Source organism: Mobula hypostoma, chromosome 27 (assembly GCF_963921235.1).
Source record: "Mobula hypostoma chromosome 27, sMobHyp1.1, whole genome shotgun sequence".
Classification (NCBI taxonomy): Eukaryota; Metazoa; Chordata; class Chondrichthyes; order Myliobatiformes; family Myliobatidae; genus Mobula; species Mobula hypostoma.
This window is the reverse complement of record NC_086123.1, coordinates 5,597,883-5,624,902: the sequence shown is the minus strand read 5'-3', so window position 1 is coordinate 5,624,902 and position 27,020 is coordinate 5,597,883. Positions and strand designations below refer to the sequence as shown.

The window sequence follows — 27,020 nt, the reverse complement described above, 5'->3', positions numbered from 1 at the left end:
TAGAGAATTTCATTTAATTGTGATCAAAGTTCAAAGCTTATTATTTTGTAAATTTATTATCCATGTATGTTTATACTACCCCGAGATTCATTTTTTGCAGGCATTCACAGTAGAACAAAGAAATACACTAGTATCAATGAGAAACTACACGAAGACTGACAAGCAACCAATGTGCGAAAGAAGGCAATTGTGCAAATACAAAAAAAGCAAATAATAATAAATAAATATCTCGATAGTTAATTAATGCAGAGAACATGAGTTGTAGAGGCATTGAAAGTGAGTCCATATGTTGTGTTCAGTGATCGGTTCAGTGATGAGTTCAGATGCATGCTGAAAGGCAACAGACGTTTGGTTAGAGCGCGGCCAGTAAAAGAAGGTTATATTTTCTACTTTGGGTAAATCATTAGCCAGTTACAGGGAAATATATTTTCAAACAGCTTTATTTCCGTACATGTTGGTTGAGAAGCCCACACACACAATTGCTATAGCCTACCACAGAGCTCTCTGGAAGTTGTTCAGTGATTTTGAAGTTTCAGCTTTGAATGAGACTATTTCCTCGGTTATCACCCCTTACATAAACTTGTAACTGCACGGAAATAAGCCATCAACTCATTATAACAAAACTGTTAATCCGGCATGCTTAGGACATGGGTGGTGACAGACAGTGATTTTCTGACTATGCTATTCCACACCATCTTAGTCCAGATATACTCCAGCATACTTTTATCTCACAATTCCTTAAGATGTTAACAGTACAGTAATATAATAAATTTGCCAGAAAACATTATTTCAACGGAGTGCAGAAAGCCAAGCCTCAGGACATTCTCATTTCTCCCCTCCCCCATCAGGCAGAAGATACAAAAATCTGAAACCACATACCAACAGGCTCAAGAACCACTTCTACCTCTCTGTTATCTGACTTTCGAATGGAACGCTTGTATAATAAGATGGGCTCTTAACTTCACAATCTACCTCATTATGATCTTCCACTTTATCATTTACCCACACTGCATTCTTTGAGTAATTTTTACACTTTATTCTGCATTGTTATTACTTTATTATATTATGCCCCAGTATACTAGAGGGTGTGTGGGAAGTGGCACCCAATAAATTAGAAATATGAGGATATCCAAACAATTGGATAATTGATTATCAGAACTCCACTTCAATCTCACTCCCCTTTATCCTTATTTCTCTGCAACTCCTGTAACTTATTCTCGCTCATACCATCAATTTCCCTGGATTAATTTGCAATTACCCTGTACAAGGAATATTTTACAGTAATCATAAACACAAGCGATTCTACAGATGTTGGAAATCTTGAACACAGACACACAAACATACATACATATACACACACACACACACACACTGTATATACATACACACATACACAGTGCTGGAGGAACTCAGCAGGTTAGGCAGCATCTACGGAGGGGAATAAACAGTCAGCATTTTGGGCCGAGATCTTTCATCAGGACTGGAAAGGAAGGGAAAGAAGCCAGAATAAGAAGCTGGGTGTGAGTAAGTGGTAGGTGATGGGAAGGTGGGTGAGTGGAAGAGGGCTTATGAATTATGAAGCTGGGTCGTGATAGGTGGAGGAGGTGAAGGGCTAAAGAAGAAGTCCATTAGGAGAGGACAGTGGACCATGAGACGAAGAACAGGAGGAGTGGCGCCAGAATAGGTGATCGTCAGGTGAGGAGAAGGGACTGGGCAAGAGAGGTTTATAGCAATCAGTTCATCCACAGTGATGGAGTGTTTTGAGAGGATGGAGATGAAACATATCAACTGCTCGAGAAGCATCTTCGATCTGCTCCAATTTGCCTGTTGGGGCAACAGGTCCAAAGCAGTTGCCATCTCATTGGCCCTTCACTCAACCCCGGATCTTCTGGACAGCAAAGGTGCTCTTTATCGTCCACAGCTCAGCAATCAATACGAACATCCCCTCAAAACTAATAAAGAAGTTTCAAGGCCTTAGCCTCAATACCTCCTTGTGCAATTGGATCCTTGATTTTCTCACTTGCAGACGCAAGTCAGTTTGGATTGGCAACAACATCTGCTCCACAACCTCCATGAGCACAGGTCCACCACAAAGATGGATACTGTGTAACTCTGACATTATATAAACCACTCAGAGGAGTGGGAGGAGGAATGAGGAAACCTGGCACAGAGAAGTGTAAAATGATTAACATTGACAATACAAATTATATAACTGAGCTTTAAAGGAGTGATCTGGGGGTGGAGGAATGAACAGACAGGTAGGCATGGCTCTCACTGTGCAAAACCCTCACTAGACCAATGTGAGGACTATTAGAAAGCACAGGCAAATTTTGACACAACAATGCTGGTACTTCCTCAGAAGGCTTAAGAAAATCAGCACGTCCACTCTTACCAATTTCTACACATGCACCATAGAAAGCATCCTATCTGGATGCATCGTGGTGTGGTATGGCAACAGCTTGGCCCAAGACCACGAGAACTGCTGTCAGCTGTCAACACAAAAACCAGCCTCCCCTCCATTGACTGCAGCTGCACTTCCCACCGCATCAGGAAAGCAGTAAACATAATCAAGGGCCCATCCCACCCTGATCATTCTCTCTTCTTCCTTCTCCAGACAGGCAAAAGATTCAAGAACATGAAAGCACATACCAAGGACAGCTTCAATTCTGTTGTTATCAAACTCTTGAACAGACCTCACATACTAAAAGTGATATCTTGAGCTCCCAATCTACTTTAATATAGCCGTTGCACTTACTTACTCTGTAGTTGCTGTACTATATTCTGCATTCAATTTTCTTTTTACTACTTTGATGTACATATGCATGGCATGATCTGCCCACAATCAAAACTTTCTCACTTTAGTTTGGTACCTATGGCAATAATATAGAGGTCAGAAGTAATGTAATAAATATATATCTTTACAAAGTATTGGTTAGGCCTCATTGGCTCATCATACCCAATTCTCACACCATACTTTGGGAATGATGTTAAGGCTTATTGGATAGTACAGAGGCAACTTTTGTTTTAAATGAGACAAAGATGAAAGAGTTAGGTGGAGAGACTAGAGAGCACTGTTCCCTCTAAAGCTGCATAGGTGCATGGCCGCGCAGTAACTGAAGTGCTCCCATGCGCAAAGCCTACGTTGCCACACAGCTGGAATTTTCTTTTGTTTAATGTTATTATTTAGCACCACACAGTTTTCAGGTCGTGTAAAAATTTCCTGCTCAGAGCAATGGTTGGTCCGTGCAGCTGTAAAAATAATTAGAGGGAACGTTGCTAGAGATAATAGTCATTCTGCTTAGATTAAATTGATATTTGATACATATGTTCCAATTCCTGGAAGGTTTTGATCTAGACGCATATTTCAATAATTCTATAAATGCATATTAGATACCGGATACATGTTTCTGCAACCAATGTTCCTTGCCAGTGACGAAAAAGAACTGAGTGCTTATTTTAGTTAGTGTTACAGCAAAGCTGCCACTCTTAATGCTTCAGTTGCTTTTTCCTAGTGATATAAATGTGTGTTTGGAAGTCATTATAGGATGGCTGAAAATCTATTTTAAAAATCTGGTTGCTTACAAGACTCTTGGAAATGTGCGCTGATGACCTAAGACTGCAATCATATCAATGTTCAACTGAAAGAAATCTGAATCTTTTTATGCTTTTAGTTAATTTTAATATTTAACATTTTGTTTAGAAAACATAAAAACATAGAAACAGAAACCTACAGCACATTACAGGCCCTTCAACCCACAATGTTGTGCCAACCATATAACCTACTAAGCTCCATGTACTTATCTAAGAGTCTCTTAAAAGAGCTTATCGTATCTTCTTCCATCACCTTCACTGTGTGAAAAACTTATCTCTGACATCCCCCTTATACCTACTTCCAAGCACCTTAAAACTATAGCCCCTCGTGTTAACCATTTCAGCCCTGGGAAAAAAGCCTCTAGCTATCCACATGATCAATGCTTCTCAACAGCTTATACACCTCTATCAGGTCACCTCTCATCATCCGTCGCTCCAAGGAGAAAAGGCCAAGTTCACTCAACCTATTCTCATAAGACATGCTCTCCAATTCAGATAACATCCTTGTAAATCTCCTCTGCACTCTCTCTATAGTGTCCACATCCTTCCTGTAATGAGGTGACCAGAACTGAACACAGTACTCCATGTGGGGTCTAACTAAGGTCTTATATTGCTGTAACATTACCTCATGGCTCTTGAACTTAATCCCACGGTTGATGAAAGCCAACACACCATACGCCTTCTTAACAACACTGTCAACCTGTGCAGCAGCTTTGAGTGTCCTGTGGACATGGACTCCAAGATCTCGCAGATCCCCCACACTGCCAAGAGTCCTACCATTAATATTGTACTCCGTCTTCAAATTTGACCTACTGAAATGAACCACTTCACACTTATCTGGGTTGAACTCCATCTGCCACTCCTCAGCCCAGTTCTGCATCCTATTGATGTGCCACTGTAACCTTTGACAACCCTCCAGACTATCTAGAACACCCCCAACTTTTGTGTCATCAGCAAACTTAATAACCCACCCTTCTACTTCCTCATTCAGGTCATTTATAAAAATCACAAGGAGGAGGGGTCACAGAACAGATCCCTGTGGAAATCCACTGGTCACCGACCTACATGCATAATACAAACCATCTACAACCACCCTTTGCCTCTGTGGGCAAGCCAGTTCTGGATCCACAAAGCAAGGTCTCCTTGGATCCCATGCCTTATTGCTTTCTGAATGAGCCTCAAATTATTTGTTTCAATTTGAATTGTGCCGATGTATGTGAGAGACAATTAAAAACAGTTCGAAATAATGACAACTTTGAGAGAAGGCAAAGCTCCAACCCCAAGTTTGCTTATGTCTCTGGTACTCTGGAGGCAAGGCCATCATACTACACAGCCCATGGTCCGGTTGTCACCCAGACCAAGCCAGTGGACTCCAGGATACATATGTTTTAACGAGATTATCTCTTACTCTTTTTTTTTTGTAATTTATCCATCCACTCTTTCCGCCTATCCTACTCAATTTCTCCTACATCATTAGGTATAGAAATCAAAACTGAACAAAATATTTCAGGTCTGCACTTACCAGTCCCCTGTTTAATTGCAACAGGTAACTGCACCTTCATTGCCTTTGTTAAAAAAGACTGACATACTATATGTCCTCCCAGTTCCACAGTTCCTTCAAGTCAACTTCATTCAAAGAGGTAGAAGTCATCCCTTATCCCATACGACAGCCTAAGAAGAGGAAAAGTTTGAAGAGAAGAAGTTTGTTAAAAGCTTTGAATTTCCTGTACTATACTTTGACGTAAAAATATATAATGCCCTCTTCTTGCTACTACCGTTGGGCAGGGGGTACAGAAGCCTTGTAGCTCCAAGTTCAGGAATAGTTGTTACCCTACAAGTATCATGCTCCTGAACCGGCATAAAAACAGTAACTTCATTCACCAATACTCTGATCTGATTCTATGACTTACAGACTCAAGGACTGTTTACAATTCATGTTCTCAGTATTATTTTTATTTGTAGAATATGTCTTCTTTTACACATTAGTTGTTTGTCAGTCTTTCTCTGTTTATGGATAGTTTTTCATAAATTGTATTTTGTTATTCTTCCTGTAAATGCCTGCAAGAAAATGAATCTCAAGGGACTGTATGGCAACATATATGCACTTTGATAATAAATTTACTTTGACTTTGAACTACTCCCATCAATAATTTATGTCCCTTATCCCTTTTCTCCTGTATCCATTTATATTGATTTCCACACTTCCTGATGTTTTGTTGAGCATCATTCCTCATCATTACTTTCATTTCATCCTTTATTACCCTCCTCTTCTACTTACCGTTTTGTTGAAGCACCAAGAACTTTGAAACATTTAATTTATGATGCAAATCTCACCCCTTTTATAGCTACCAGATCAAACTCATTTGCTTGTTTCTGAATCATTAATATCTGGCTATGAACATTTCTTGAATCCAGATAAAGCCTCTTCAATTTTAACTTGCATTTTTCCCACTTTAAGTTAATTCATTGGTGTATTTTTGTGTTAAAATTCAATGGACTGCTAATTCATTTACATAGGAAAATGTGCTAAAGACAGCAAAAATGCAGGGGATCTCCACCAACTTCTTCCTGTATAATTTGCATGTTCAAACATGTTCATCTCTCATATAATGAACTACGCAAGCTGTTTCTCTGCAATGGTGTTCAATTTCTTAGGTGAAAACCACTGAATGAATGTAACCTGTACTGACCGAAGTTGCATTTGCTCACTGTGTACAGCCACCGATGAAGTCGTTATACGTACTACACAGCATGGCAAACAACCTTCTCCAACAAGCCCTGGGAGTAACAACTCCACTTCTCAAATGTTGTCCTCAAAATAGTACTGAAAAAGAAGACCACCAGGATAGAGGTCCAACACACTTAAATGCCTAGGAAGCACATTGAGAGGATAGGCCAAGCAGTTTGTACCAAAATAAATGGCAATAGGAGCAGATCCCTCAATAAGTTTAATGTCATTACATTATCATTATCTTGCCCGTATCAAACATGTTACCGAGCCTCATCCTGATATTTCACTGACTTAAAAAGTCCTGATGATTTAGTCTCACCTCTTGTATGCCAACCCCATCTCAGGCATCTTCATGACTCACTGTCATGCATCCAATATCATCAGTAAGGATTCATGAAGGAACAGTGATATGTTTATAAAGCATAATGGTGTGCGAGATTCCTTAAAGTTGTTATAGCTGGGTGTAGTTCCACAACCTACTAAATCCTCCCAGTGGCAAGAATCTCAAACAGCGAGTGACAACCATGTTTGGCTCCTGGCCTTGACGCGTGGCTTAGCTAGTAAGCCTGGAGGAACCGTTTCCACTGACAAGAGAAGAGGCAAAGGCAGGTTACTGGGACCTTTAAACCAGTCGCTTTGGGCAGATGGGCTCATCAGCTATGGTTGGTAGTTCATCTAGGAGAAGAAAGATTCTTAAACCTCTGCTGCCTTGTGGCTATACCCACTAATGGGGAAGGCTTGAGGAGTAAATCCCGAGGAAAAATCCATACCTGGAGTCCCTAAGGCAATTCTATATTGAGTTCAACACTGACTGGCAACTCCTGTGATACAGCTGTTCCAACCTGTATCCGTCTCGGCCATTCCTTTGGATTCATCAGCTGCGTGAAGAGAGGGAGCCTGCTACATTGGCAACAGCTTGCTCTCCACATTGTACCGCTCTGGCTTGCAAATCACATGGACAGCTGGAATGCAACATTTATGGTCAACCCTGACCAACAGAGGGCCTCAATGGTGTGCGAATTGGAAGTCACCTTATAAAAATGCCATGGTGTCCAAAGAATGCTATGCTTGTCCTTCTGGACCGTACGGGCCAAGGGTCTTCCACGTACTGTTGGGAAAACCTTGACAGTTGCTGACCATGACCGATGTGTCTCTCGGTGAACAAGAGAGAATGCAGATGCTGGTAGACCGAATAACACTCCAGAGTGCTGTATTTCCCTGCATGAGTTCAGGATCCTTGAGTTCAGACACGATGTTTGTAAAACAAATGCAGAGCATTCTTCAGTATCTTCGAAGCTACAGCCACACAGGCAAGTGACGAACCCTTTTTCAATTTAAAATGGAGTTTGAGTCCCTCACTGCAAGGTATGCAGCCTTCAGTTTGCAATTAAATGCCAGGCTGATGGTGATGACTTGACCCTTATGATCCTAATTTTAGATATTTCCAAGTTCTTCCTGCATTCAAGCAATGCTGTCTAATCCCTCATTCATTTCAGTCAGTCCATTATCTGAACTGCAGGGAGATTAAGTGTGCCCGGATAGGGCTTCTCTTTGTTGCAGTCAGCTGTTTTTCTTCCTTCTTCCTCCTCCACAGCATGGAGCAGCTGACAAGATCTGCACATATGTAATAACTAAAGAGGAAACAGCTGACAATGACAAATTGGAAAACCCCTCTCTGTACACTGCAGGGTCAGTCCAAGTATCTACCTTTCTAAGAACCCAATGGCTCTCTCCCCAGTGTTCTTTATGGCCCCACGAGACTCTGGGGAAATGGGCTCTACTTGCTGGAGGCCTTCACCCTTTCTATCCTCTATCAAATCAGCCTTGACATCAGATCCTCAAATTCTGTTCCTACATATACAGGAGACTGGGGAGACAGTTACTAAAGTGCCTGATTTAAAATAAAACAAACAAAAAATTGGAAGATTGAGCAGAAATCTCTGCAATTCTTGCAGCTGAAAAGTTCAACCCAGCTGACCCCAACAAGCCCACATCCAAGTCACTTAACAAACCAGCAAATAATCAATGAACCCTTGAAAAAGTCAAGTTGCAGGTTATCCACCTACTGCTTGTTTCATGACACATTTCACTGTATATACAAGTGATACAGTAAGTAATTTTTAATTTTGATCAGACATGATTTCCTGCATTATATTATAAAAATATGTATATTTTATTTATATTCCCAGTAATTGTTAGTATGAACTGTATGCAATATATATTCTCACAACAGACAGCCTTTTGAATTTAACCTGGGCCTCAGAGCATTTCCGTCAGTCACACCTATGCCCAATAACATATAATCACATCAAATCCCCAATTCTTCTACACCCATCAACGCTAGAGACAATTTACAGTAGCCAATTAACCTATCAGTACACCTTTGGGAAGTGGAGGAAACCCACAGACTCACAGGAAGAACATGCATACTCAACAAAGACAGCACATCAGGCCAGTTTCGAACTCAGGTCCTTGGAGCTGCACATGGCAGCCCTAACTGTTGCAGAGTACTAAAATAGGCATGCTAAAAAGTTCCAACTGCTATCATAACTGACTCAACGAGTATAAAGAAACCTGCACTTGGCAATGGAATTTCTTCTCTTCAAATTTCTTTGACTCTACTGTCACTTTCTGTTACACCATGCTTTACCCAAATCACTGGAGGGTTCTTTACAATTGACTTTTTATGGTTCAAAATTTCCTTCAGCTGAACCCTACCCTCCCTTCATTATATAAAAAAGGGAAGTCCATCTGCAGCTCTAGTCATTACATTGTCCAAGGCACTTATTCCAAAACAGATACAATGGAGCTCTACCCAAAAGGAAATGCACTTTCTTTTCCCAACTGTGATTCTTGTCTCATGAATCAAAACTCTGTTTTCCCATTCCACTCTCTAGTCTGTTTAATGCCACAGCAACTTGTGATGGTGTAACCAGAGTTGGTGCTTAGCAAGAATATTTTATTTTATTAATTTGTTTGCAAGAAAACAATATCCTCTGAATGAATATCAGATTCAGACCAGCCTGATTTAAATCATCAATGAAAGTTAGTTCCATTAATTGATGAAAAGGAAATTATTTAAATTGTGGAGCAGAAATTGTCTTTTCCAAGGGGCTATTAGCTTGTTCATGTGTATGCTGAACTCGCAAAGTCATTTTCTGATTGGTTGTTTCTTGATTCAGTACTTTCTTTCACATGCACTTTTTAAGCCAGTTTTCTATGTGTATCAAATGCTAGTGATGCAATATTTTCCCATCCATAATATTTACATTCACAAGCATTTAATACACTTTATTACAATAAGAGAAATGCAGAATTATGTAGATTTTTAAACCATAAAATGCAGAGAGAGAAACAATAATCTGTACTCTCTGTATCATTTAAAATAATGTCAAAATCTTACTTTTAATAGAGGAAACTAGGTTTTAGTGTAGTTTAAAGGCAATTGTTTATGACCACTATGATAATTTCATGTTTAAAATATGTACAGAAACACAGCCTCTTATTTTTTTCCATATATCTTGGGCTTAGTTGTCTGGAAGTACAAAAGCACATTTATAACCTCTAGATTGCTGATGTTTGTTCATCTTTTGATCACATAGTTATTGTAATTTTATATTTCTGAACCATCTCACCACATCAGACACTTCAGGAAGATGAAACACATTTTTAAAAAAATGAAATTCGTTTTTCTACAGCATAGTAGGGTTTTCACAAACGCATCATAGCTAGAAACTCCTACTTATAGACAACAGTTTGCAGATGCTACCAATGATGTGAAAAGGCGTGCCTTGCAGAAGTTAGAACAAATAACATTTTTTACATTGTATTATAGTGCTGTGTGTGTGTGTGTGTGAGAGAGTGTGAGAGAGAGAGAGAGAGAGAGAGAAAGAGAGTGCTTATTTGTATGAACCTTTGTAAAAGTAACAAGCCAAGTTGTCCAACCAATGCAACATGCTTGGGAACCTGTTCTACATTCTCTCAAACTTAATCACATTATTCCAGTAGTGTGGCAACTGGAATTGCACATAATACTCCAAGGCGACAAGTAAAGGATATTGACTGATTAGGGTGTTTTGGGGAAAGTGACTGAATGCATCTCAATAGTGGATTCAGGAGATAGGATGAGATAACTTATAGCTCTACCACCAAATGTGAAGTGGTATTTTGTAGATGGGGTGGGTAAGTATAGCAACAATAGTGATCCATGAGGCCAAAGGCAGAAGACCACAGAAAAGATGAGGGTGCAGAGAAAGGGTAAGTCAAGACCATGCAAGGTGTGTAATCAGGAATAAAAGTGATGTTGGTTCACTGACATTTCAGACTATCTTTCAAAACTGAAAAGATTCTGCAGATGCTGGAAATCTTAAGTAACACACACAAAAAGCTGGGGAAACTTAGCATCCTCTATGGAGCGGAAATAAACAGTCAACTTTTCAGGCCAACACCTTTCATCAGCATTGGAAAAGAAAGGTGCAGGCAACAGAATAAGGTGGTGGTGGGGGGGGCGGTGAAGGAGTACAAGCTGGCAGGTGATAGGTGAGACCAGGTCAAGGGGAAGATAGGTGGGTGGGGGGCGGGCAATGAGGTGAGAGGCTTGGAGGGGACAGGTGGAAGAGATAAAGTACTTAAAAAGAAGGAATGTAATAGGAGAGTACTGTGGGCCATGGATGAAAGGGAAGGAGGAGCAGATGGGCAACCTCCTCTGCATCCATGCAAATTGAGGTACTGCTTTGTTGAGCACCTTGTCACAAAAGGCAGGACCTCCATATGGCTATCCACTTCAATTTGTCTTCCCCTTCTGACACGTCTGTCCATGGTCTCCCCTACAGCCATAACGAGGCCAAACTCGAGGGATGTGATGGGCAAGTGAGGAGAAAAGGGGTAAGAAAGGGGAATGGGAAAATAGAGCAGGAAGAAAGGGGGAGAAATTACCAGAAGTTGGAGAAATCAGTGTTCATGCCATCAGGTTAGAGCCTCCTCATACAGAATACAAGGAGGTGTTGCTTGTTCAACCTGAGTTTGGTAGTAGAGGAGACTATGTCAGAATGGTAAGTCAAATTGAACTGGATGGCCATAGGGAGGTCCTGCCTTTTGTGGCAAATAAAGCTAAGGTGCTCAGCAAAGCAGTACCCCAATCTGCATGTAGTCTCATTGATGCAGAGGAGGGTGCATAATATACAGAAGCACTGCATACAGTAAATGACCCAAACAAACTCCAAACTGACAACACTTCACCTGCAAAGTCCCTATCACCTCTCTCTGGTTTCCTTCCTCCTCCTTTTTCTTCCATTATCCACTATCCCCTCCTATCAAATTCCTTCTTCTTCAGTCCTTTTCCTCTTCCACATATCCCCTCCCAGCTCCTTACTTTGTACCCCCCACCCTCCTACCCTTCTCTCTCACTTGGTCTCAATTATCACATGCCAGCTTATATTCTTACCTTTCCAACATGCACCTCCCCCCCCCACCCCGCCAATGACTTTCTTATTCTGGTTCCTGCCCCTTTTCTTTCCAATCCTGATGAAAGGGTCATGGCCTGAAATCTGAAATGCCAACTGTTTATTCCCCTCCATAGATGCTGTTTCACTTACAAAGTCCTCTTAACTCACCTTCTATCATCTAAGTTGTTACTTGATACAATAAAAGAATTGTAGACTAATCAATTTTCAGCAATTAGAATTTAAAACATCCAGGAAAGATTCAGAATAAACTCCAGTGGTGTAGAGTTTTAGGAAAAATAAGCACCAAAGTATATAACAATGACCACTTATCTTGCTTAAAATTAAATCATACAAAGTTATTTTAAAAATATCCATCTAATCCATATTTGAATGAATCAATACCTACAGTCTCTCATATCTTATTATTGGTTTTCATCACTCAGTCCTTCCAGCCCCTCCATCATTCTGGTTGACCTTTCCATTTCTATTAAATAGCTTAACATCCAAACCAGGATCTACTTTTCTAAGAGCAATCACAACAGCGAATTATCAAGTGTAGAGAGGATTAACTCAATATTTCAGCTCAATGACATCTAATGTGTTTGGGATAGAGAATCAAGTGACAGTTAGAACAGTACAGGAACTGGCCCTTCATCCCACCATGTCAATGCCAACTACCATTCCCATCTAACTATTTCTATCTGCCTGAACATGGTCTACAACTCTTTATTCCCTGCCTGTTCATACATCTGTCTAAATACATCTCAAACATTGTTATTGTATATGCTTCTACCACCTCCCTTCACAGCACATTCCAAGCACCTACTACTCTCTGTGTGAAAACAAAACTTGCCTTGCAAACCTCCTTTACACTTCCTCCCACCCCCATGATGCCCTGCCCACAAGCACACTCATCCTAAAGTTATCACACCTAGTACTAGACATTTCTATCCATGGGAAAGAAGACTATTTTCCCGATCCATGCTTCTCATAACTTGATGAACTTTTATCAGGTCTTCCCTCAGTATTTGATGCTCCAGAGAAAACAATGCAAATTTGTCCAACATCTCCATATAGCTAACACACCCCAATGCAGGCAAAACTCTGGTGAACGTCTGCTGCACCTTCTACAAAACCACTACATCCTTCCTATAGTGTGTGAACTGAAATGCATACTATACTCTCAATGTGGTCTACCAAAGTTTTATACAGTTACAACATGACTTCCCAACCTTTTTACTCAATGCCCTGAATGATAAAGGCATGCATACGATATACTTTCTTTGCCATCTTCTTATGTTGCCACTCTCCGGAAGCTATGGATTTGCGCTCTGAGATCCCTCTATTCATCAATGCTCCCAAAAGCCTGCCATTTACATGCCTTACATATCAAACACTTTGCTAAAGCTCATGTATAGAACGACCATTACCCTTCCCTAATCAATTACCTTCATCACCTCCTCAAAAAACTCAAACAAATTGGTGAGACAGTACCTCCCCTTGCCGATCTCACCATCAAGATGTCCTTCTACTTGTTAAAAACTGATGCAAATTAGTCACTAAGTACCTTGCCCACTTCCACTGAACCTACGTAAATACACTCAGTGGCCACTTTATTAATTATACCTCTACACCTGTTTGTTAATGCAAAACTCTTATCAGCCAATTGTGTGGCAACAGCTCAATGCATAAAACTATGCAGACATGGTCAAAAGGTTTAGTTATACAGGCTAAACATCAGACTGGGGAAGAAATGTCATCTAACTGACTTTGACCATGGAACGATTGTTGGTGCCAGACAGGGTGGTTTGGGTACCTCAGAAACTGCTGATCTCCTGGGATTTTCATACACAACAATCTCTTGAATTTACAGTGAGTGAGTCCAGTGAGTGGCAGTTCCGTGGGAGAAAATGCCTTGTTAATGAGAGGTCATAGGAGAATTGTCAGACTGGTTCAAGCTGACAGGAAGCAACAGTAACTCAAATAATCATGCATTATAACAGTGGTGTGCAGAAAAGCATCTCTGAACACACAACACCTTGAACCTTGAAGAGAATGGGCTACAGCAGCAGAAGACCATGAAAATTCACTCAGCGGCCAATTTATTTGATACAGGAGATACCTAATAAAGTGGCCACTGTGTGTATTTTTTATTTATCCTTGAGTGGACCTATCCTTTCCCTTGCTACCCTCCTGCGCCAGTATACACTTAAAATGTCTTGGGGATTCCCCTTATGCATACTTTTCAAGGTAATTTCCTGGCCTCCTTTATCACTCCTAAGTTTTTTATTTAAATTCCTTTGTGCTTCCTTTTTTATTCCTCAAGAGCATTCAGCAGCCGAAAGGTATGCTTCCTTTTTCCTTTTATCTACATTTACCAATATCTCTTGTACATCCAGGTTCCTGCAGCTTGCTATCCCTAACTTTCATCCTAATATTCTGGTCCTGAACTCCGAACAGCGGACCTTTGCCAGATGTAGGTTTACCTCTAAACAGTCGCTCCCAAACTACTTTTCCAAGTTTCTGCTTAACATGGTGGTAATTAACTTTCCCTCAATTTAGCAATTTCACCCAAGGACCAGTCTTATCTTTATCCGTAACGAACTTACAACCTATGGAATTATGATCACTGTTCACAAAATGCTCCCCATCCAAAACTTCAATAAGCTGGCTGCCGTTATTCTCCAATCAAGGTCTAGTATGGTCACTTCCTCAGCTGGCCCAAAATGTCTACTGTTTATTTTCCTCTACAGATGCTACCTGATCAGCTGAATTCCTCTAACATTTTGTGTGTGTTGCTCGGCATCTCTGGACCATTAAAGTAGAGAAAGAACATTTAAGATGACTGTGAGAATCTTGTCCATGTGTGGAGAGCACATAAAAGCACAGTATAATTGGCAAAAGAAGCTCCAAGACTGTCAATTCACCTTGACAAGCACATTCTGCCCACGTTATTTTCTTCAACCACCTCAGAACCCACAGAACTAAAGTTGATCACATCCCCAGGGACCAACCAAGAAGAAGAGGAAATATTTATTAAAGTTAATATTGTTAGAGTGATTTTTGGCTTTAGGTCATTTACATTTAGCAAATGGCTACCTGTCTTCTGTTCCTTGAAAATGTATTGTGGATTTAATTTGAAACAATGCATTCCTAGGAGCTGTGAATCCCTGCTGGTGTCTGTGGGATGGATGCAAATCAGGTGTGAAGTTTGCATGTAACTTCAAAAGAAAGCATTGTCTACACTTTGTAAATATGGATTGTCCTTTGTGTTTAGCAAATAAATATCGAGCCCCGCATTGGGCCAGTAGACCTTTCCACCAAAAGCGTCTCTGTATGATGCCTGCTATACCTTGTTTTGTTGAATAAAGAAGCTGCTTTGTATCTACCAGTAAATTTCGCTGGTGATTTCATTCATGCATCAACAAATATCAAGTGATTTTATTTTTTGTTCTAGTAATTGGTCTTTAAAGTAAAATCAACGTAATGATGAAGTCCAGATGCAGGGTTTTGACCATCCATTTCCCTCCAAAGATGACGTCTGACCCTCTGAATTCTCCCAACTATGTGTGTGTTGCTAAAGATTCCACTATCTGCAGTTACTTTTATTTCAAAGTAAGAGAGCAGTTTCTATTTACCACTAAATTTAAAACTTTAGTGGAGAAAATCCCTGAATTGAGTGACTAGATTTCATCATAGGATTTTAAAAAATTAGTTTGTATTTGTTACTAAATGTCAAACCTGGAAAGTGATGGTGCATTCTAAATACGTGTCTCTTGTGAAATTGCCAGACTGTCAGATCATTTAAAATTTTATATCACGTTATATTCAGTAGTAACCAACATATAATTCTGCTTTTGTGGTTAGATTTGCAACTTTAATGGAACAAACTTCTCAGGATAATATTCTTACTCTAAGAAAGTTGTTCCTTTAAAGTTACAATTCTTGTCTCAAGTTCTAATAAACAAAGCTGATGGGTTATGGTGAATTGAAATGTAAAACATTACTGCAAAAATAATGTACTTGCCATCAAGAGGGTACAGCAAAGATGAATGGCTCCAGGCATGACAGGTTTCCATCTGAGCAGAAACTGAGGAGACTGGGTCTGTCTCCTTCATTGTTCAGACTGAGAGGTGATCAAGACATGGGTAAATTCCTAAATGATCTAAAATGCTAGGTGTAAGGGGAATTTTTTCTGTTGACCAAGGGTTCTAGAAGTCATGATTTGAAAAGTAAGGGTATGTCCTTTAGGATTAAGCAAAGGACATTTTTTCCCACTCAAGAGAGCATTGAACATGTGAAATTCTTTACCCAGATTGGCCGTGGAAGCCCAATTGTTACGTTTCTTTAAAGCAAAGATTGCTATATTTCTAGAATCAAGGGATTTTTAAGGGAATCAACAGATCATGCTGAAAAATGGCACTTAAAAAAATTGACCATAGTCCTAAAGCACGGTAAAGCAAGGCCGACTCCTACTCCTATTTCTTACATTGCACATGTTAAAATCTCAAACCTAATTGGTAGAAAGATAGCTTTGGAGAAAACAACATCTTCTATTTATAAAGCAGCTTCAGTGTGGAAGAAGCACCTCAACACTCTTCACAGGATTGTATTAAAATAAAATAAAATTTCCACTGACATACTCAAAACAGAATCAGGGCTGAAGACAAAATATTTGGTCAGAGATAGATTTTAAGGATCTCTTTAAAAGAGACAAGAGAAGTTTTGGGAAGGAATTTCATAATGTAATGCATTGATAGCTAAAGCCAAGACCGATTAAGTTCAAAAGTTCTGAATTCAAGGCACTTGGACTGCAGGAGCCTACGGAAATACAGTAAGGAGGGGTGAAACCCTGGAGGGATTTGAACAAAAGGAAGAGAATATTTGAAATTATGGTTTTGATAAACCGGGAATTAGTGTCGATCAGCAAGAGGAGAACATAACTTACTGTGGATCATGGCTTAGATACAAGAGTTTTCAATGACCTCAACATTATGGAGAGTAGAAGAGGAGAAAATGGCCAGAAGTGAACTTGATATAAAGCTGAAACTCAGCTTGGAATAAATTAGACATCAAGGCTACAAGCAGACTGGTTTGATTTCAGACAATAAGCAGGGAGAGGGTTAGAGTTCGTGAAAAGCGAATGGTTTGTGACATGTATCAAGGATGGTAGCTTCAGCCTTCTCAATGTTTATGTGAAGGAAATTTTACCTCATCAGGCTCACTGCCTCTCAAAGTCATCAGTGAGACATACAAAGAAATCTAGAAACAAGCAGGCACTGTTGAAAAATAACAGTATTACAAAATGTAAATCATTAAAAATTAAAACACTGAGAAAATATATTTAAGAACAATTAAACTTGCTTAAATTAACTGACAAATAAAATAAACTTAACTTGCCATTCTGTGAGCAACCATTTCTCCTACTGGTTCCAGTGGGGCTCCTGCACTTGGAATATTCAGATACGCCAGTTTAAGTGTAGGAACCTGAGGACATTTATCACCACTGCAAAGGTATCTGAGGCCAGCACTTAACAGGAGTAGAAGGCTGAACATTATCCCATACTAGAAGTTCTGAGCTTCTAACCAATCAAGTGCTTAGAACCCAATGGATCTGAGTGGCCTTTCAGCAGAAGATCCAGCCCGTTAAAATCAATTTGCAAGGTAAAATGAAAGCTAATGGGGCAAAGCCATACTTCGTTGGAGCAGAGTGTCTCACAGCATTCCTGTGACATCAAAACCTTTCTCTTGCATTTCAGATTTTAAAAATGCTGTGTAAATTATACAAAAATGCTCGAGAAACTCAGCAGGTCAGGCAGCATCTATTGTGGGGAATAAGCAGTCAATGTTTTGGGCTGAGACCCTTCATCGGGACAGGAAATGAAGGGGCAAAAACCAGAAAGAAGGTAGGGGAGGGGAAGGAAGACAAATTCGTACAAGATTGTTTATTCCTCTGCTGCCTGACCTGAGTTCCTCCAGCACTTTTGTGTATTGCTCCAGATTTCCAGCATCTACAGAACTTGTTGTGTTTATGATTTGCAGTGCAAGTTGTTGAAACTGAAAATTGATAAAGGTGTGGAGAGGTCAATGGGGTGATTGGCACTGTGCTGGATGATGGGATTAATTTTAACCTCCTTAATCAATGAGACTTAATGATAGAGAAAGAACACATATTACAGGATGTAACACAGTGAATTATGTGCAGCAAGGGAAACATAAGAAGCTGTAAGATTAGATTAACTGTGACATAAACAGACACTACTTTGCTACCTACACCATGTCTCTTTAGACACCTTAACTGTTTCCTTTCCAGCAGTAAAAAAAATCATCAATAATGAGCTCCTTAAATTGTGAAATCCCATCTTTATCTCTCTATAGCTAGTTGTTAATTTGCCAGCTAACAACTTTTACGGAATCCATAAACTGGTCAAAGTCGAGTGCACAGCCGTGAAACTCATGATGCAGTTGGTGGAAACAACGTCACCAGAGTAACAAACATTTAAGCGACCTGTATTTTGTGGCATTGTGCCGATGTATTTTGGACAACCTGATGGTGAAAGATGCTATGTAAATGCCAAAGTTTCTTTCTGAAACTTTCGAAGAAATGATTGGCGTGAGGTCTTTTGTTTATATACAGAATGTGAGATTTATTGTTACTTTACCTCAGATAAGATAGTCGATTTTTTTTCTTTTAGATAATAATAACAGCAAGTTCCATAAACTCCAATTGATTTGCCAGTAAATTGTCAGAGTCAGAATCCTGCATGATGGAAAACCTGTGCCATCTATTGGGAGGCCTATAGATTACCAGTAAGAGTTGAGGTATCAGCAGATTGTTTTACCAGTGGCTGCTGCAATTAGAACAATTGGTTCTTTTCTTTCAATACATATCTATAAATGTTCTACATTTTCATTTGAATATTTATGGGTTAGCAAAAATTTAGAAGAACATGTCCTACAACTAGAATAACTACACTGTGACTAAAACTAAGCATAACCTATAGGGAGTGGTTCACATTGCAATTATTTTGATAACTTTTGGCAGTAGGAAGGTACAAATAAAACGGAAAAGGATTGAAATCATCTAATAAAATGGAGAAGTGTAAAGCATTATAAAAATAAAGCTGGATTTCAGGAATTGCTTCTTCCCATCATCAGATTTCTGAACGGACAATGAACCCATGTCCACTTCCTCACTATTTTTTTCTGCTTTCTTTCTGCACTACTTATATATATTTATACTTTTCATTATGTATTGCTATGTCCGGCTTCAGAAAACAACAATTTTCACCACATATGCTAGTGATATTAAACCTGATCACCTACAAGAGACAATCTGTAATAGCCAGAAATCCAAGCAACACCCTCTCAACCCGAAACGTCGACTGTACACTTTTCCATAGATGTTGCCAGGCCTGCTGAGTTCCTTCAGCATTTTGCGTGTGATATTAAACCTGATCTGAGATTTGTATCATCTTTCCCATTCCTATCACATGGACCAGTGCTCCAAATGACAATGTAATTCGAGCCAAGAATGTCTTTATGGCATTGCATGACTGGAAGCTCTTCAGGACTATGATCGATATCTTACTATTCTACAGTAACTTTCATGCAGTAGACCAAACTCTTTACAAGTTGTCAGTTCCTTTACAAGGAATTGTCAAATGTAAACTGGAGGAATATCCAATTGTATTTGTGAATTGAACGGGAAATTGGCAAAAATAATTTACTCAGAGAAGTGGGAGGTAATGCAGTTGCGGAGGAAGAACAGGACAAGAGAATACAAAAGTAGTGTGAGAATTTGGCGAACATCAAAAAAAAGATAATGATTATACAGATTAGGGGTGGGGGGGGTATGTTACCCAGATTGGAAAATTGTAGCTACAACAAAAGATGGGTTAAGCTAGAGTTATTTTCTTTGGAACAAACTTAATTACTTATTGCCTGTTATGCACTGGCATTTAGGGCAGGAATGAAGGTCCTCCATCTCTGGCAGTGTTCAGGGCTTCCTACCTCGGTTTTCACTACTGTCAGTCATGCAAGTCCCAGGTGGAGACTCAGGAATACCATCACACGCAGATGTAGAAGAATTCTTCATTGCTGTTTCCGTAGCAATTTTGTTTCACCAGTCAGGATTGTTAGCTCTGAGCTGAACCCCAGAACCTGGAGGACTGGTGGACCACTTCGTCTGTCCTCTACTCTTTGACCTGTTTGGAATAGGTGACCCTGCCAAGAGCCAGCATAGCTCTCAGGATCACTGAGGATGGAACATAGGCAATTGAATAAGATAACTACAAAGGACACATTTTAGCAGAGGGAACAAAACCAGAAGGCATTCGTTTAAAGTGATTGGTAGTAAAAGGAACCTTTAAAGGGAAGAAAATGTATTTTTCCCCTCATAAAGAGGATAAAGTCAGTTTGGTCAAACTCCCTGTCTGAAAGGGGGTGGAAGGAGAAATTGTCATCACTCTCAAGAAGGTTACCTGAACACGTATGGAGCCAGGAATCTACAGCTAGAAGAGAGACAAGGAGACTGTAGCAGGAACCCAGAACGACAAGCTGCCGGAGGAACTCAGTGAGTCTATCAGTGGGGGGCGGGGGGCGGGAGGAACTGTCAACCTTTTTGATAGAAACTCTGCATCAGCACCCTACAGATTTAAGGTGGAATTAAGCACAGTAGCTCTTTTACAGCCAAGGAGGGCTGAATGGCCTCCTTGAGTGCAAATGTTTAGAGACTCCGAAAGCCCAGTGAGCAATACGAGCCACGCTAGAAACATCAGGACAAATCAAAACCGTTTGTTGGAAGGATTACCAACCACCACTCTTCTGATTATTGCAGAAGCCCTTTATTTGAGGACCGGAGGGGACAGAGGCGCAGAGTAATGTCAAAGCCCTTGCTGCGGCTCGGTGAGTGCGCTTGCGTGGGGCGCAGTGAAAACAAACGGGGGAAGCCGTGATTCGGGGGGTTTTCTTTTGCCCGACATTTCCCTAAGAGCGGCAGCGGGAGGAGCGGCGCCGGCGCCCGAGCCCGATGGACGACGCGGGCCCCTCGGGTGACACCCACTCCGAGTGAGAAGTGAAGGGGGCGGGAGCCGGCGCGGGAGGCTGGACCGGGACACGACCATGACTTGGTGAAAGGAAAGAGAGAGCGAGCAAGCGAGCGTCCTGTGTGTGTGCAAACACTGACCGGCATCAGCGCCTGCGAAGGGGGAGAAAAGGTCTTTCTTTCTGGGAGAGGGAAAAAAAACAATTTTAAAGCGGTGAAGAGCAGAGAAAGGAAGGGAAAAAGGCGGAAAACACACAGCCACTGTCGGGGTGTCTGGAGCCGGTGATCTTCCGAGGTTTAACCTCGTTTTACATTTCACGAAAAAATATTTTACGCTTTGTGTCGCCGAAGACGACGAAGAGGAGAGAAAGATATTTTTTCTTTGCCCCCTCTGGTGCACAATGAAGGCGCCTGTCCGCCATGTTACAGTGATGGCCAGGAATTGACTGGATGTTTTAATATGTTGGTTTTTAATCTGTACTAATATTTGAAAATATTCCCGTCGACTTTAATCTCGCCCGCCCTGGAGGGAGGGAGGAAAAGGAAGGAGGGAGGGAAGAGAGCCTGAGTTTGCAGCCGCCGCCGCCGCTTTGTGCCTCTACTCACCCTCTCGCACTCGGCGCTGCCATGGCGGAGCAGGCGTACTCCTGGTGAGTGAATTTCCGAGCCCTGCACTGGGTTTTCCTCATCCGTCTTTTGCTGGCGCGGAAGGGTTCGGCGATCTCGATTTGTTGTGTGAGCGCGGGGGTTGGAGGGTGGGCGGTTTGTTTTCATTGTAGGCCGAGGCCGCCTCGGCCTCGCAGTTTGCAAGGGCCGGGGGGTGGGGAGGCATTCTTTGCATCGCCCGCGACTGGAGGGCGCTCTGGTGCCGATTGCAGCTCTGCCTCCGACCTCCGCAGTGTTTCTCTGGGATCTGAGTGAATGGACGGACAGCGCAGCCTTCGCGGCTGCATTACTTTGTATGGAAGGAAAGACAAGCTCTGGGTGCATGCATCCTGGGGCCAGGAGCAGCGAATCAATGACATATTTTAATAATGCTTTTAAATCCGAATTTGTAGAATCCGCCTCTAGTGATAGTGGATGTAATGACTCCTTGCAATTTAGATGTCAACACAGATGAAAATCGGACATGTCAAGCAATGCTCAGGATAATCAATAAACGATTCTGTATTTTTAAGAATATATTCCACTGATGTTGTTCAGGCCTACTCAACCAGCGGCTAATTGTTTCCGACATTTGTTTTTTTTAAGAAAGCCGCACAACGAATATAATGGTCTGTAGTATTCACTTCCTAGGATTAGGAATGATAGTTCGACCGCAAGTGAGTTAGTGAGCATTGCATTCCGTACACTTTGTTGTGGTAACTAGTCCTGAAAAAATTTCAACGCTGCAGAAATGACATTTTACAAACTGGCAGAATTCACTGTTGCCTTGATGATATGTTGAAGGGGGAGGGGTGAATGAGTTGCATAAGTACAGTATATGAATACTGTGTATATTTTTAAAAGCTTTCTGGAGAATCCTCTATGAAGGCAAGGTTTTTGTAGTTTATTCAATCTGATCTAGAAATGTATATTGAAAGAATTTACTAAAATTGGTATCATGTTCAAATCGTTGGACTTGTTTAGCGTGTAACATGATCATTTGGACTCCATTGATACCAAAGGCGTTAGTTTTCGTTGTATCTTGGGCGCAGTGAAATCTTTAGTTATAGGCTTTGCAATGTTTCTTTTAAGTGCAACTAACATTCAGCAGCTGAATGCCTTTAACTCTCATTATAGAAAATAAATATGTATAATTATGAATATTATCCAATGCTTTGAGTTGAGATAAAATGACCTGATAATGTTAGAAGAGCAATCTATTTTGTGTGTTTCTCAAATAAGTTTTCCTAAGCTACAAGAAAGATTTAATGATTGCACAATAGTTTTCATCTTGTATTGCGTTTAGAATCAGTATTTCATATCTATGTTCCACAACTCAAAATGCCCATGTTAGTAGTCCAAGTTGGAAGAATGGCATTGTACTACTGATTCTGCAATTCAACTGGATTGATAGATTGTTAAGTAATTTCCAGCTATCCAGAGGCTATATCAATGTGAAGAGCTGCTGGGCTAGGCAAGAAAGGGATCTCTAATTATACTGCCACCTTGACTTATGGTGTTCTTTGTAAGAAAAGGGTGGTGTCAGCCTGGTCAAGAAGGGGAAGGACAAAATAAGTTCTGTTTATTGTTTCCAGTGCTCCCATATTAGTCATATTCATAATAGCCTGTGAAGAAATGTTCTTATTTAGTTTGATACATTGATGTCATCCTTTATTTTGTTGAAGTTTTGCTATTCATAAAAATACTGCAAAATTTAATTGTAAATCCCCACTATTAAGTTATGAGACTTTAGTAATGTAGCACATCATTTAACAAATCTTCATATTAATACCAGCTGATGGCAATGGTTGAGCTTTGCTCCTATAGTTTGAAATCCTGAATTGGATATTCCATTCTACTCCATGTACTGTAGGGGCTTTATTTGTTGCTACTTGGTCTTCTGTGGACAAATTTGATGCTCCTGTTTTCAAGCATAGAAAAGTAGTTCAGATTTCCTATTGAGCTGTTGGTTATATGCTATGCTTGTTGCTCAAATTTAAATGTTTATCTTGCTTTGCTCCATTCTACAAAACATCACATTTTATGTTGGGAATTAAAATCCATATTTAAGCATCAGATGTTGAAGGGATTATTTGGAGTCTTAATGTTCACTAACCAAATATGGCTAACTCCAATTTAACTTCGTTGAGGCAGCAAGGGTGTTTCAGAAATAAGTATGTTTTGTATAAATTTACTTCAGCAGCATATTAAATGGTCTCTCTATAATTTGAATTTAGCTGAAACTAGAATTGTAATTTAAGCATAATTGGTCTTGGTAAGTATCTTTATGCTAATTTGGCTATGCTGCTTCTATATTTTAGGAACTATTGACATTTTTGTAAGTGGTGCATATCATTTGGATTCTTAGGTTCATAATTAAAATCCTTATTTTATTTTTCAGTGTTTTAAATCTTTCATATCTGTTTGCAATGAGTTGTTGAGATGGAACACTGTCACTGCCTTTGGGCCAAACAAAGTAATAATCACTGAATGAACTTACTACATGCAATTTAACTTCAGTAAAGTGATTAAAACGATATTTTGAAGGCCAAATGAAAACATTGGTTACTGCATTTATGATAGAAATTGTCTCTGTAATGGACCAAGCAAATTAATGAGTGATTATAAATCATTTGGGTAGTCCTAGCTTATTAAAACATTTTAGACATGCATAAGTTGATAGGAATGCAAGCATTGAGAGTCATTAATGATCATGATGTGGGGAGATACCAATAGATTAAGATATGGTTACCGTAGTATTTATTTTCAAGCTCTTGGTCATTCTTGCTTTTTTCTTTTGGTTAAACAAATTGTAGATAATTTATGCCTAATAATAAACTTCGTAATATCCTAGCTGTTGGGACCCATATCACTTGGAAGGTAGTAGATTAAGAAGTGACTTTATATAACCTAGAACAGTGTAGCATAGGAACAAGCTCTTCTCACCACTTGGGTATTTAAATCATGAGTGGTGAGCACTGTTTCTCCCCCCCCCCAGGTTAGTGGAACTAAAAGCTAGAGGTCATGGGTTTACGGAGAGAGAGGTGAAAGATTTACAAGGGATTTGATCGGTAACTTCATGCAGAGGGCGGTGCATAACAGATGGAATAATATTTCAAAGACTTTTCGATAAGTACATTGAAAGGAGTAGCTCAGAACTAGCTTAGTGGGCAGCATATTTGGTGTAGATCAGTTGGACTGAAGGGCCTTTTGCCATGCTGTATTACTTTGTGACTTTATATTCTAAGTAATTTACAAGAGGATTTTGTCCTTCCAGTTTGTCTTGTGAAGAAATTGCATCAATTAGTGAAACCTATGATTTGGTAAACTGCAAAAATGTAACTGAAGATTAATTGTATATATGTGTGTGGTTAAGTAATTGCCTAAATCTGCATGCAAGAAGGCAGGTATTATGTCCACCACAAGGGTTGTTGAAATATCAGAAAATGAGCGTTACAGTTTTAATTTCAGATTGCTAGCATCCCCAGTATTTTCACTAAATTTAGGTTGAGATTCTGCTTCCCGCCATTCAGTGGTAAAGATCCTTTTTTTGGGGGTCCAGGTCTATCCCATCAGCTGACAGTTATAGGAGCAACAGCTGCCACTTGTCTTAGTTTCCACTTTGAAGGTGGAACTACCTGTGGAGTGAATTCCAAGCTCAAAATAAGATTATCCAAGCATGTATATGTCACCGTATACCACCTTGAGATTCATTTTCTTATAGGTATTCACAGTAGAACAGAGAAATATAATAGTCAATGGGAAAACTACAGATGAGGAAAGACTGACAAACAACCAATTTGGAGGAGAAGACAGTGTGCCAAATAAAAAAATATATAAATAATACTAAGTTGTAAGGTCCTTAAAGTGAATCCATAGATAGTGAAATCAGTTCAAAGTTAAGGTGAATTAAGTTATTCATGTTGGTTCAGGAGCCGAATGGTTGAAGGATAATAACTGTGCTTGAACCTCATACCAAGCCGGCCACTTATGTACCTCTTCCCATAGATGCTGCCTGGCCTGCTGCATTTTTTATGTGTGTTGCCCATGTTCCAACTAGGCTAGCTCTTTGCCATGTCTCTGGGAACTAGAATCCCCTGTTATGTGCTTTTTTTTTTGCATCAGCAGCCAGACTGTGATTTTTTTTTGTACTAACTGCGTTACTGATAGTTGAAGTTCTCTGTGTGTGAGGGATTCTGGGAAGCATTCGGATTAATGACTGAAAGTGAATTTTCTGAATATCATTTGCCCAAGAAAACTACCCAATAATTAAATTAAGGCAAACATTGGCCCTAATTTTTCATATCTTAATTTATTTTAAAATTCCTGTTTTCCTGTATGATTGACATGAAATTCCCTGTAATGTTTCTTGACTATGTCCCCATTTTTTTGAAAAGTTTTCATGAGCCTGCTCTCTTCTCCCTCCCATCATCCAGCCCCAAATAAGACACAACCAAGAAATGTTTGTACATGTTTTTTTTAACCAATCACTTATGAAGTGAAGGAAGTTGCATCATCAGCAAGGCTTGCGTGACTTCCCCTACTCAATAGTGTGACCAACTTGATATACAATTTGCCATAGGCTCTGTATTGGTGAATTTCATCAGGAGATCAGCAGGATCACTGATATTTCCTGGACAGCCTAATTAATGAGTGTGAGTAAACATCAGGTCAAAGTCAAAATAAATTTATTTTCTTGCAGGCATTCACAGCAGAACAGAGAAAAATGCAATAGAATCAATTAAAAACAAAGAGTGACAACCAATGTGCAAAAGAAAATGACCCATGCAAATAAAAAAATAAATAAGTAAATAAATTATATTGAGGTCATGAGTCCTTAAAAGTAAGTCCATAGGTTGTGGAATCAGTTCCGAGTTGAGGTGAATTGTTTTCCACTCACCTCAAGCCTAACTGGTGTGGCCACTAGTCTAACTAGCGAGTGGTGATTAGATGGCAGGTCAGGTTAATTGGTTCTTGTCCTATCACCCTTTCACTTTGCACTATCACCCTCTTGCCATTTAATCACAGCTGTCTTCCACTTTCTCGCAACCCCTAACCAACATCACTACCACGCTATACATACTAAAGCTTATTTATCTTATTTATGATGAAAGGTCACGGATGAGAAATGTTAACTCGTGTTTCTCTCTCTTCTGTCTTGCAGAATGTAAAAATTGTCATCCCTTGCCTATTTAGATATATTTTTATTCTTAACATATTTATGATTTGTGAGGATATTTTAAGTATTGTGAATTATTTAGCCATGACCTTTCAAGTTTAAGATAAGCTACTGTGGTTTGCTATCTTGAACTGTAAGTGCAAAATCAATTTCCCATTCATGGCTGTGGAGGCTAAGTTATCGGGTATATTTAAAGTGGAGGTTGATGGTTTCTTGATTGGCAAAAGCATCAAAGGTGATGGGGTTAAGAGTGATAATAAATCAGCCATGATGAAATGGCAGAGCAGACTTGATTGGCCAAGGCCTAATTCTGCTCCCATGTTTTATGGTCATAAGTCATTTTTTTTCATACAATTCAGTAGCGTAGGACTGTAATGCTGTCAC

At 39.9% G+C, this 27,020-nt stretch overlaps 1 protein-coding gene and 1 long non-coding RNA gene across 2 annotated transcripts in view; one reads left to right on the top strand and one right to left on the bottom strand.

Annotated features, from left to right (window-relative positions):
* LOC134338517 (uncharacterized) lies at positions 1-27,020 on the bottom strand. The gene is made up of 3 exons (XR_010016243.1): positions 21,419-27,020; positions 5,114-5,262; positions 1-330 (listed from the first exon to the last, which is right to left on the bottom strand). It is a non-coding gene; the product is annotated as an uncharacterized LOC134338517 (long non-coding RNA).
* The window catches only part of sppl3 (signal peptide peptidase 3), a 186,850-nt gene continuing 180,532 nt past the window's right edge, over positions 20,703-27,020 (top strand). Inside the window, exon 1 of the mRNA XM_063034391.1 lies at positions 20,703-21,462. Coding sequence (XP_062890461.1) covers positions 21,440-21,462 — 23 coding nt within the window. The 5' untranslated portion in view covers positions 20,703-21,439. The remainder of the gene's footprint in view (positions 21,463-27,020) is intronic.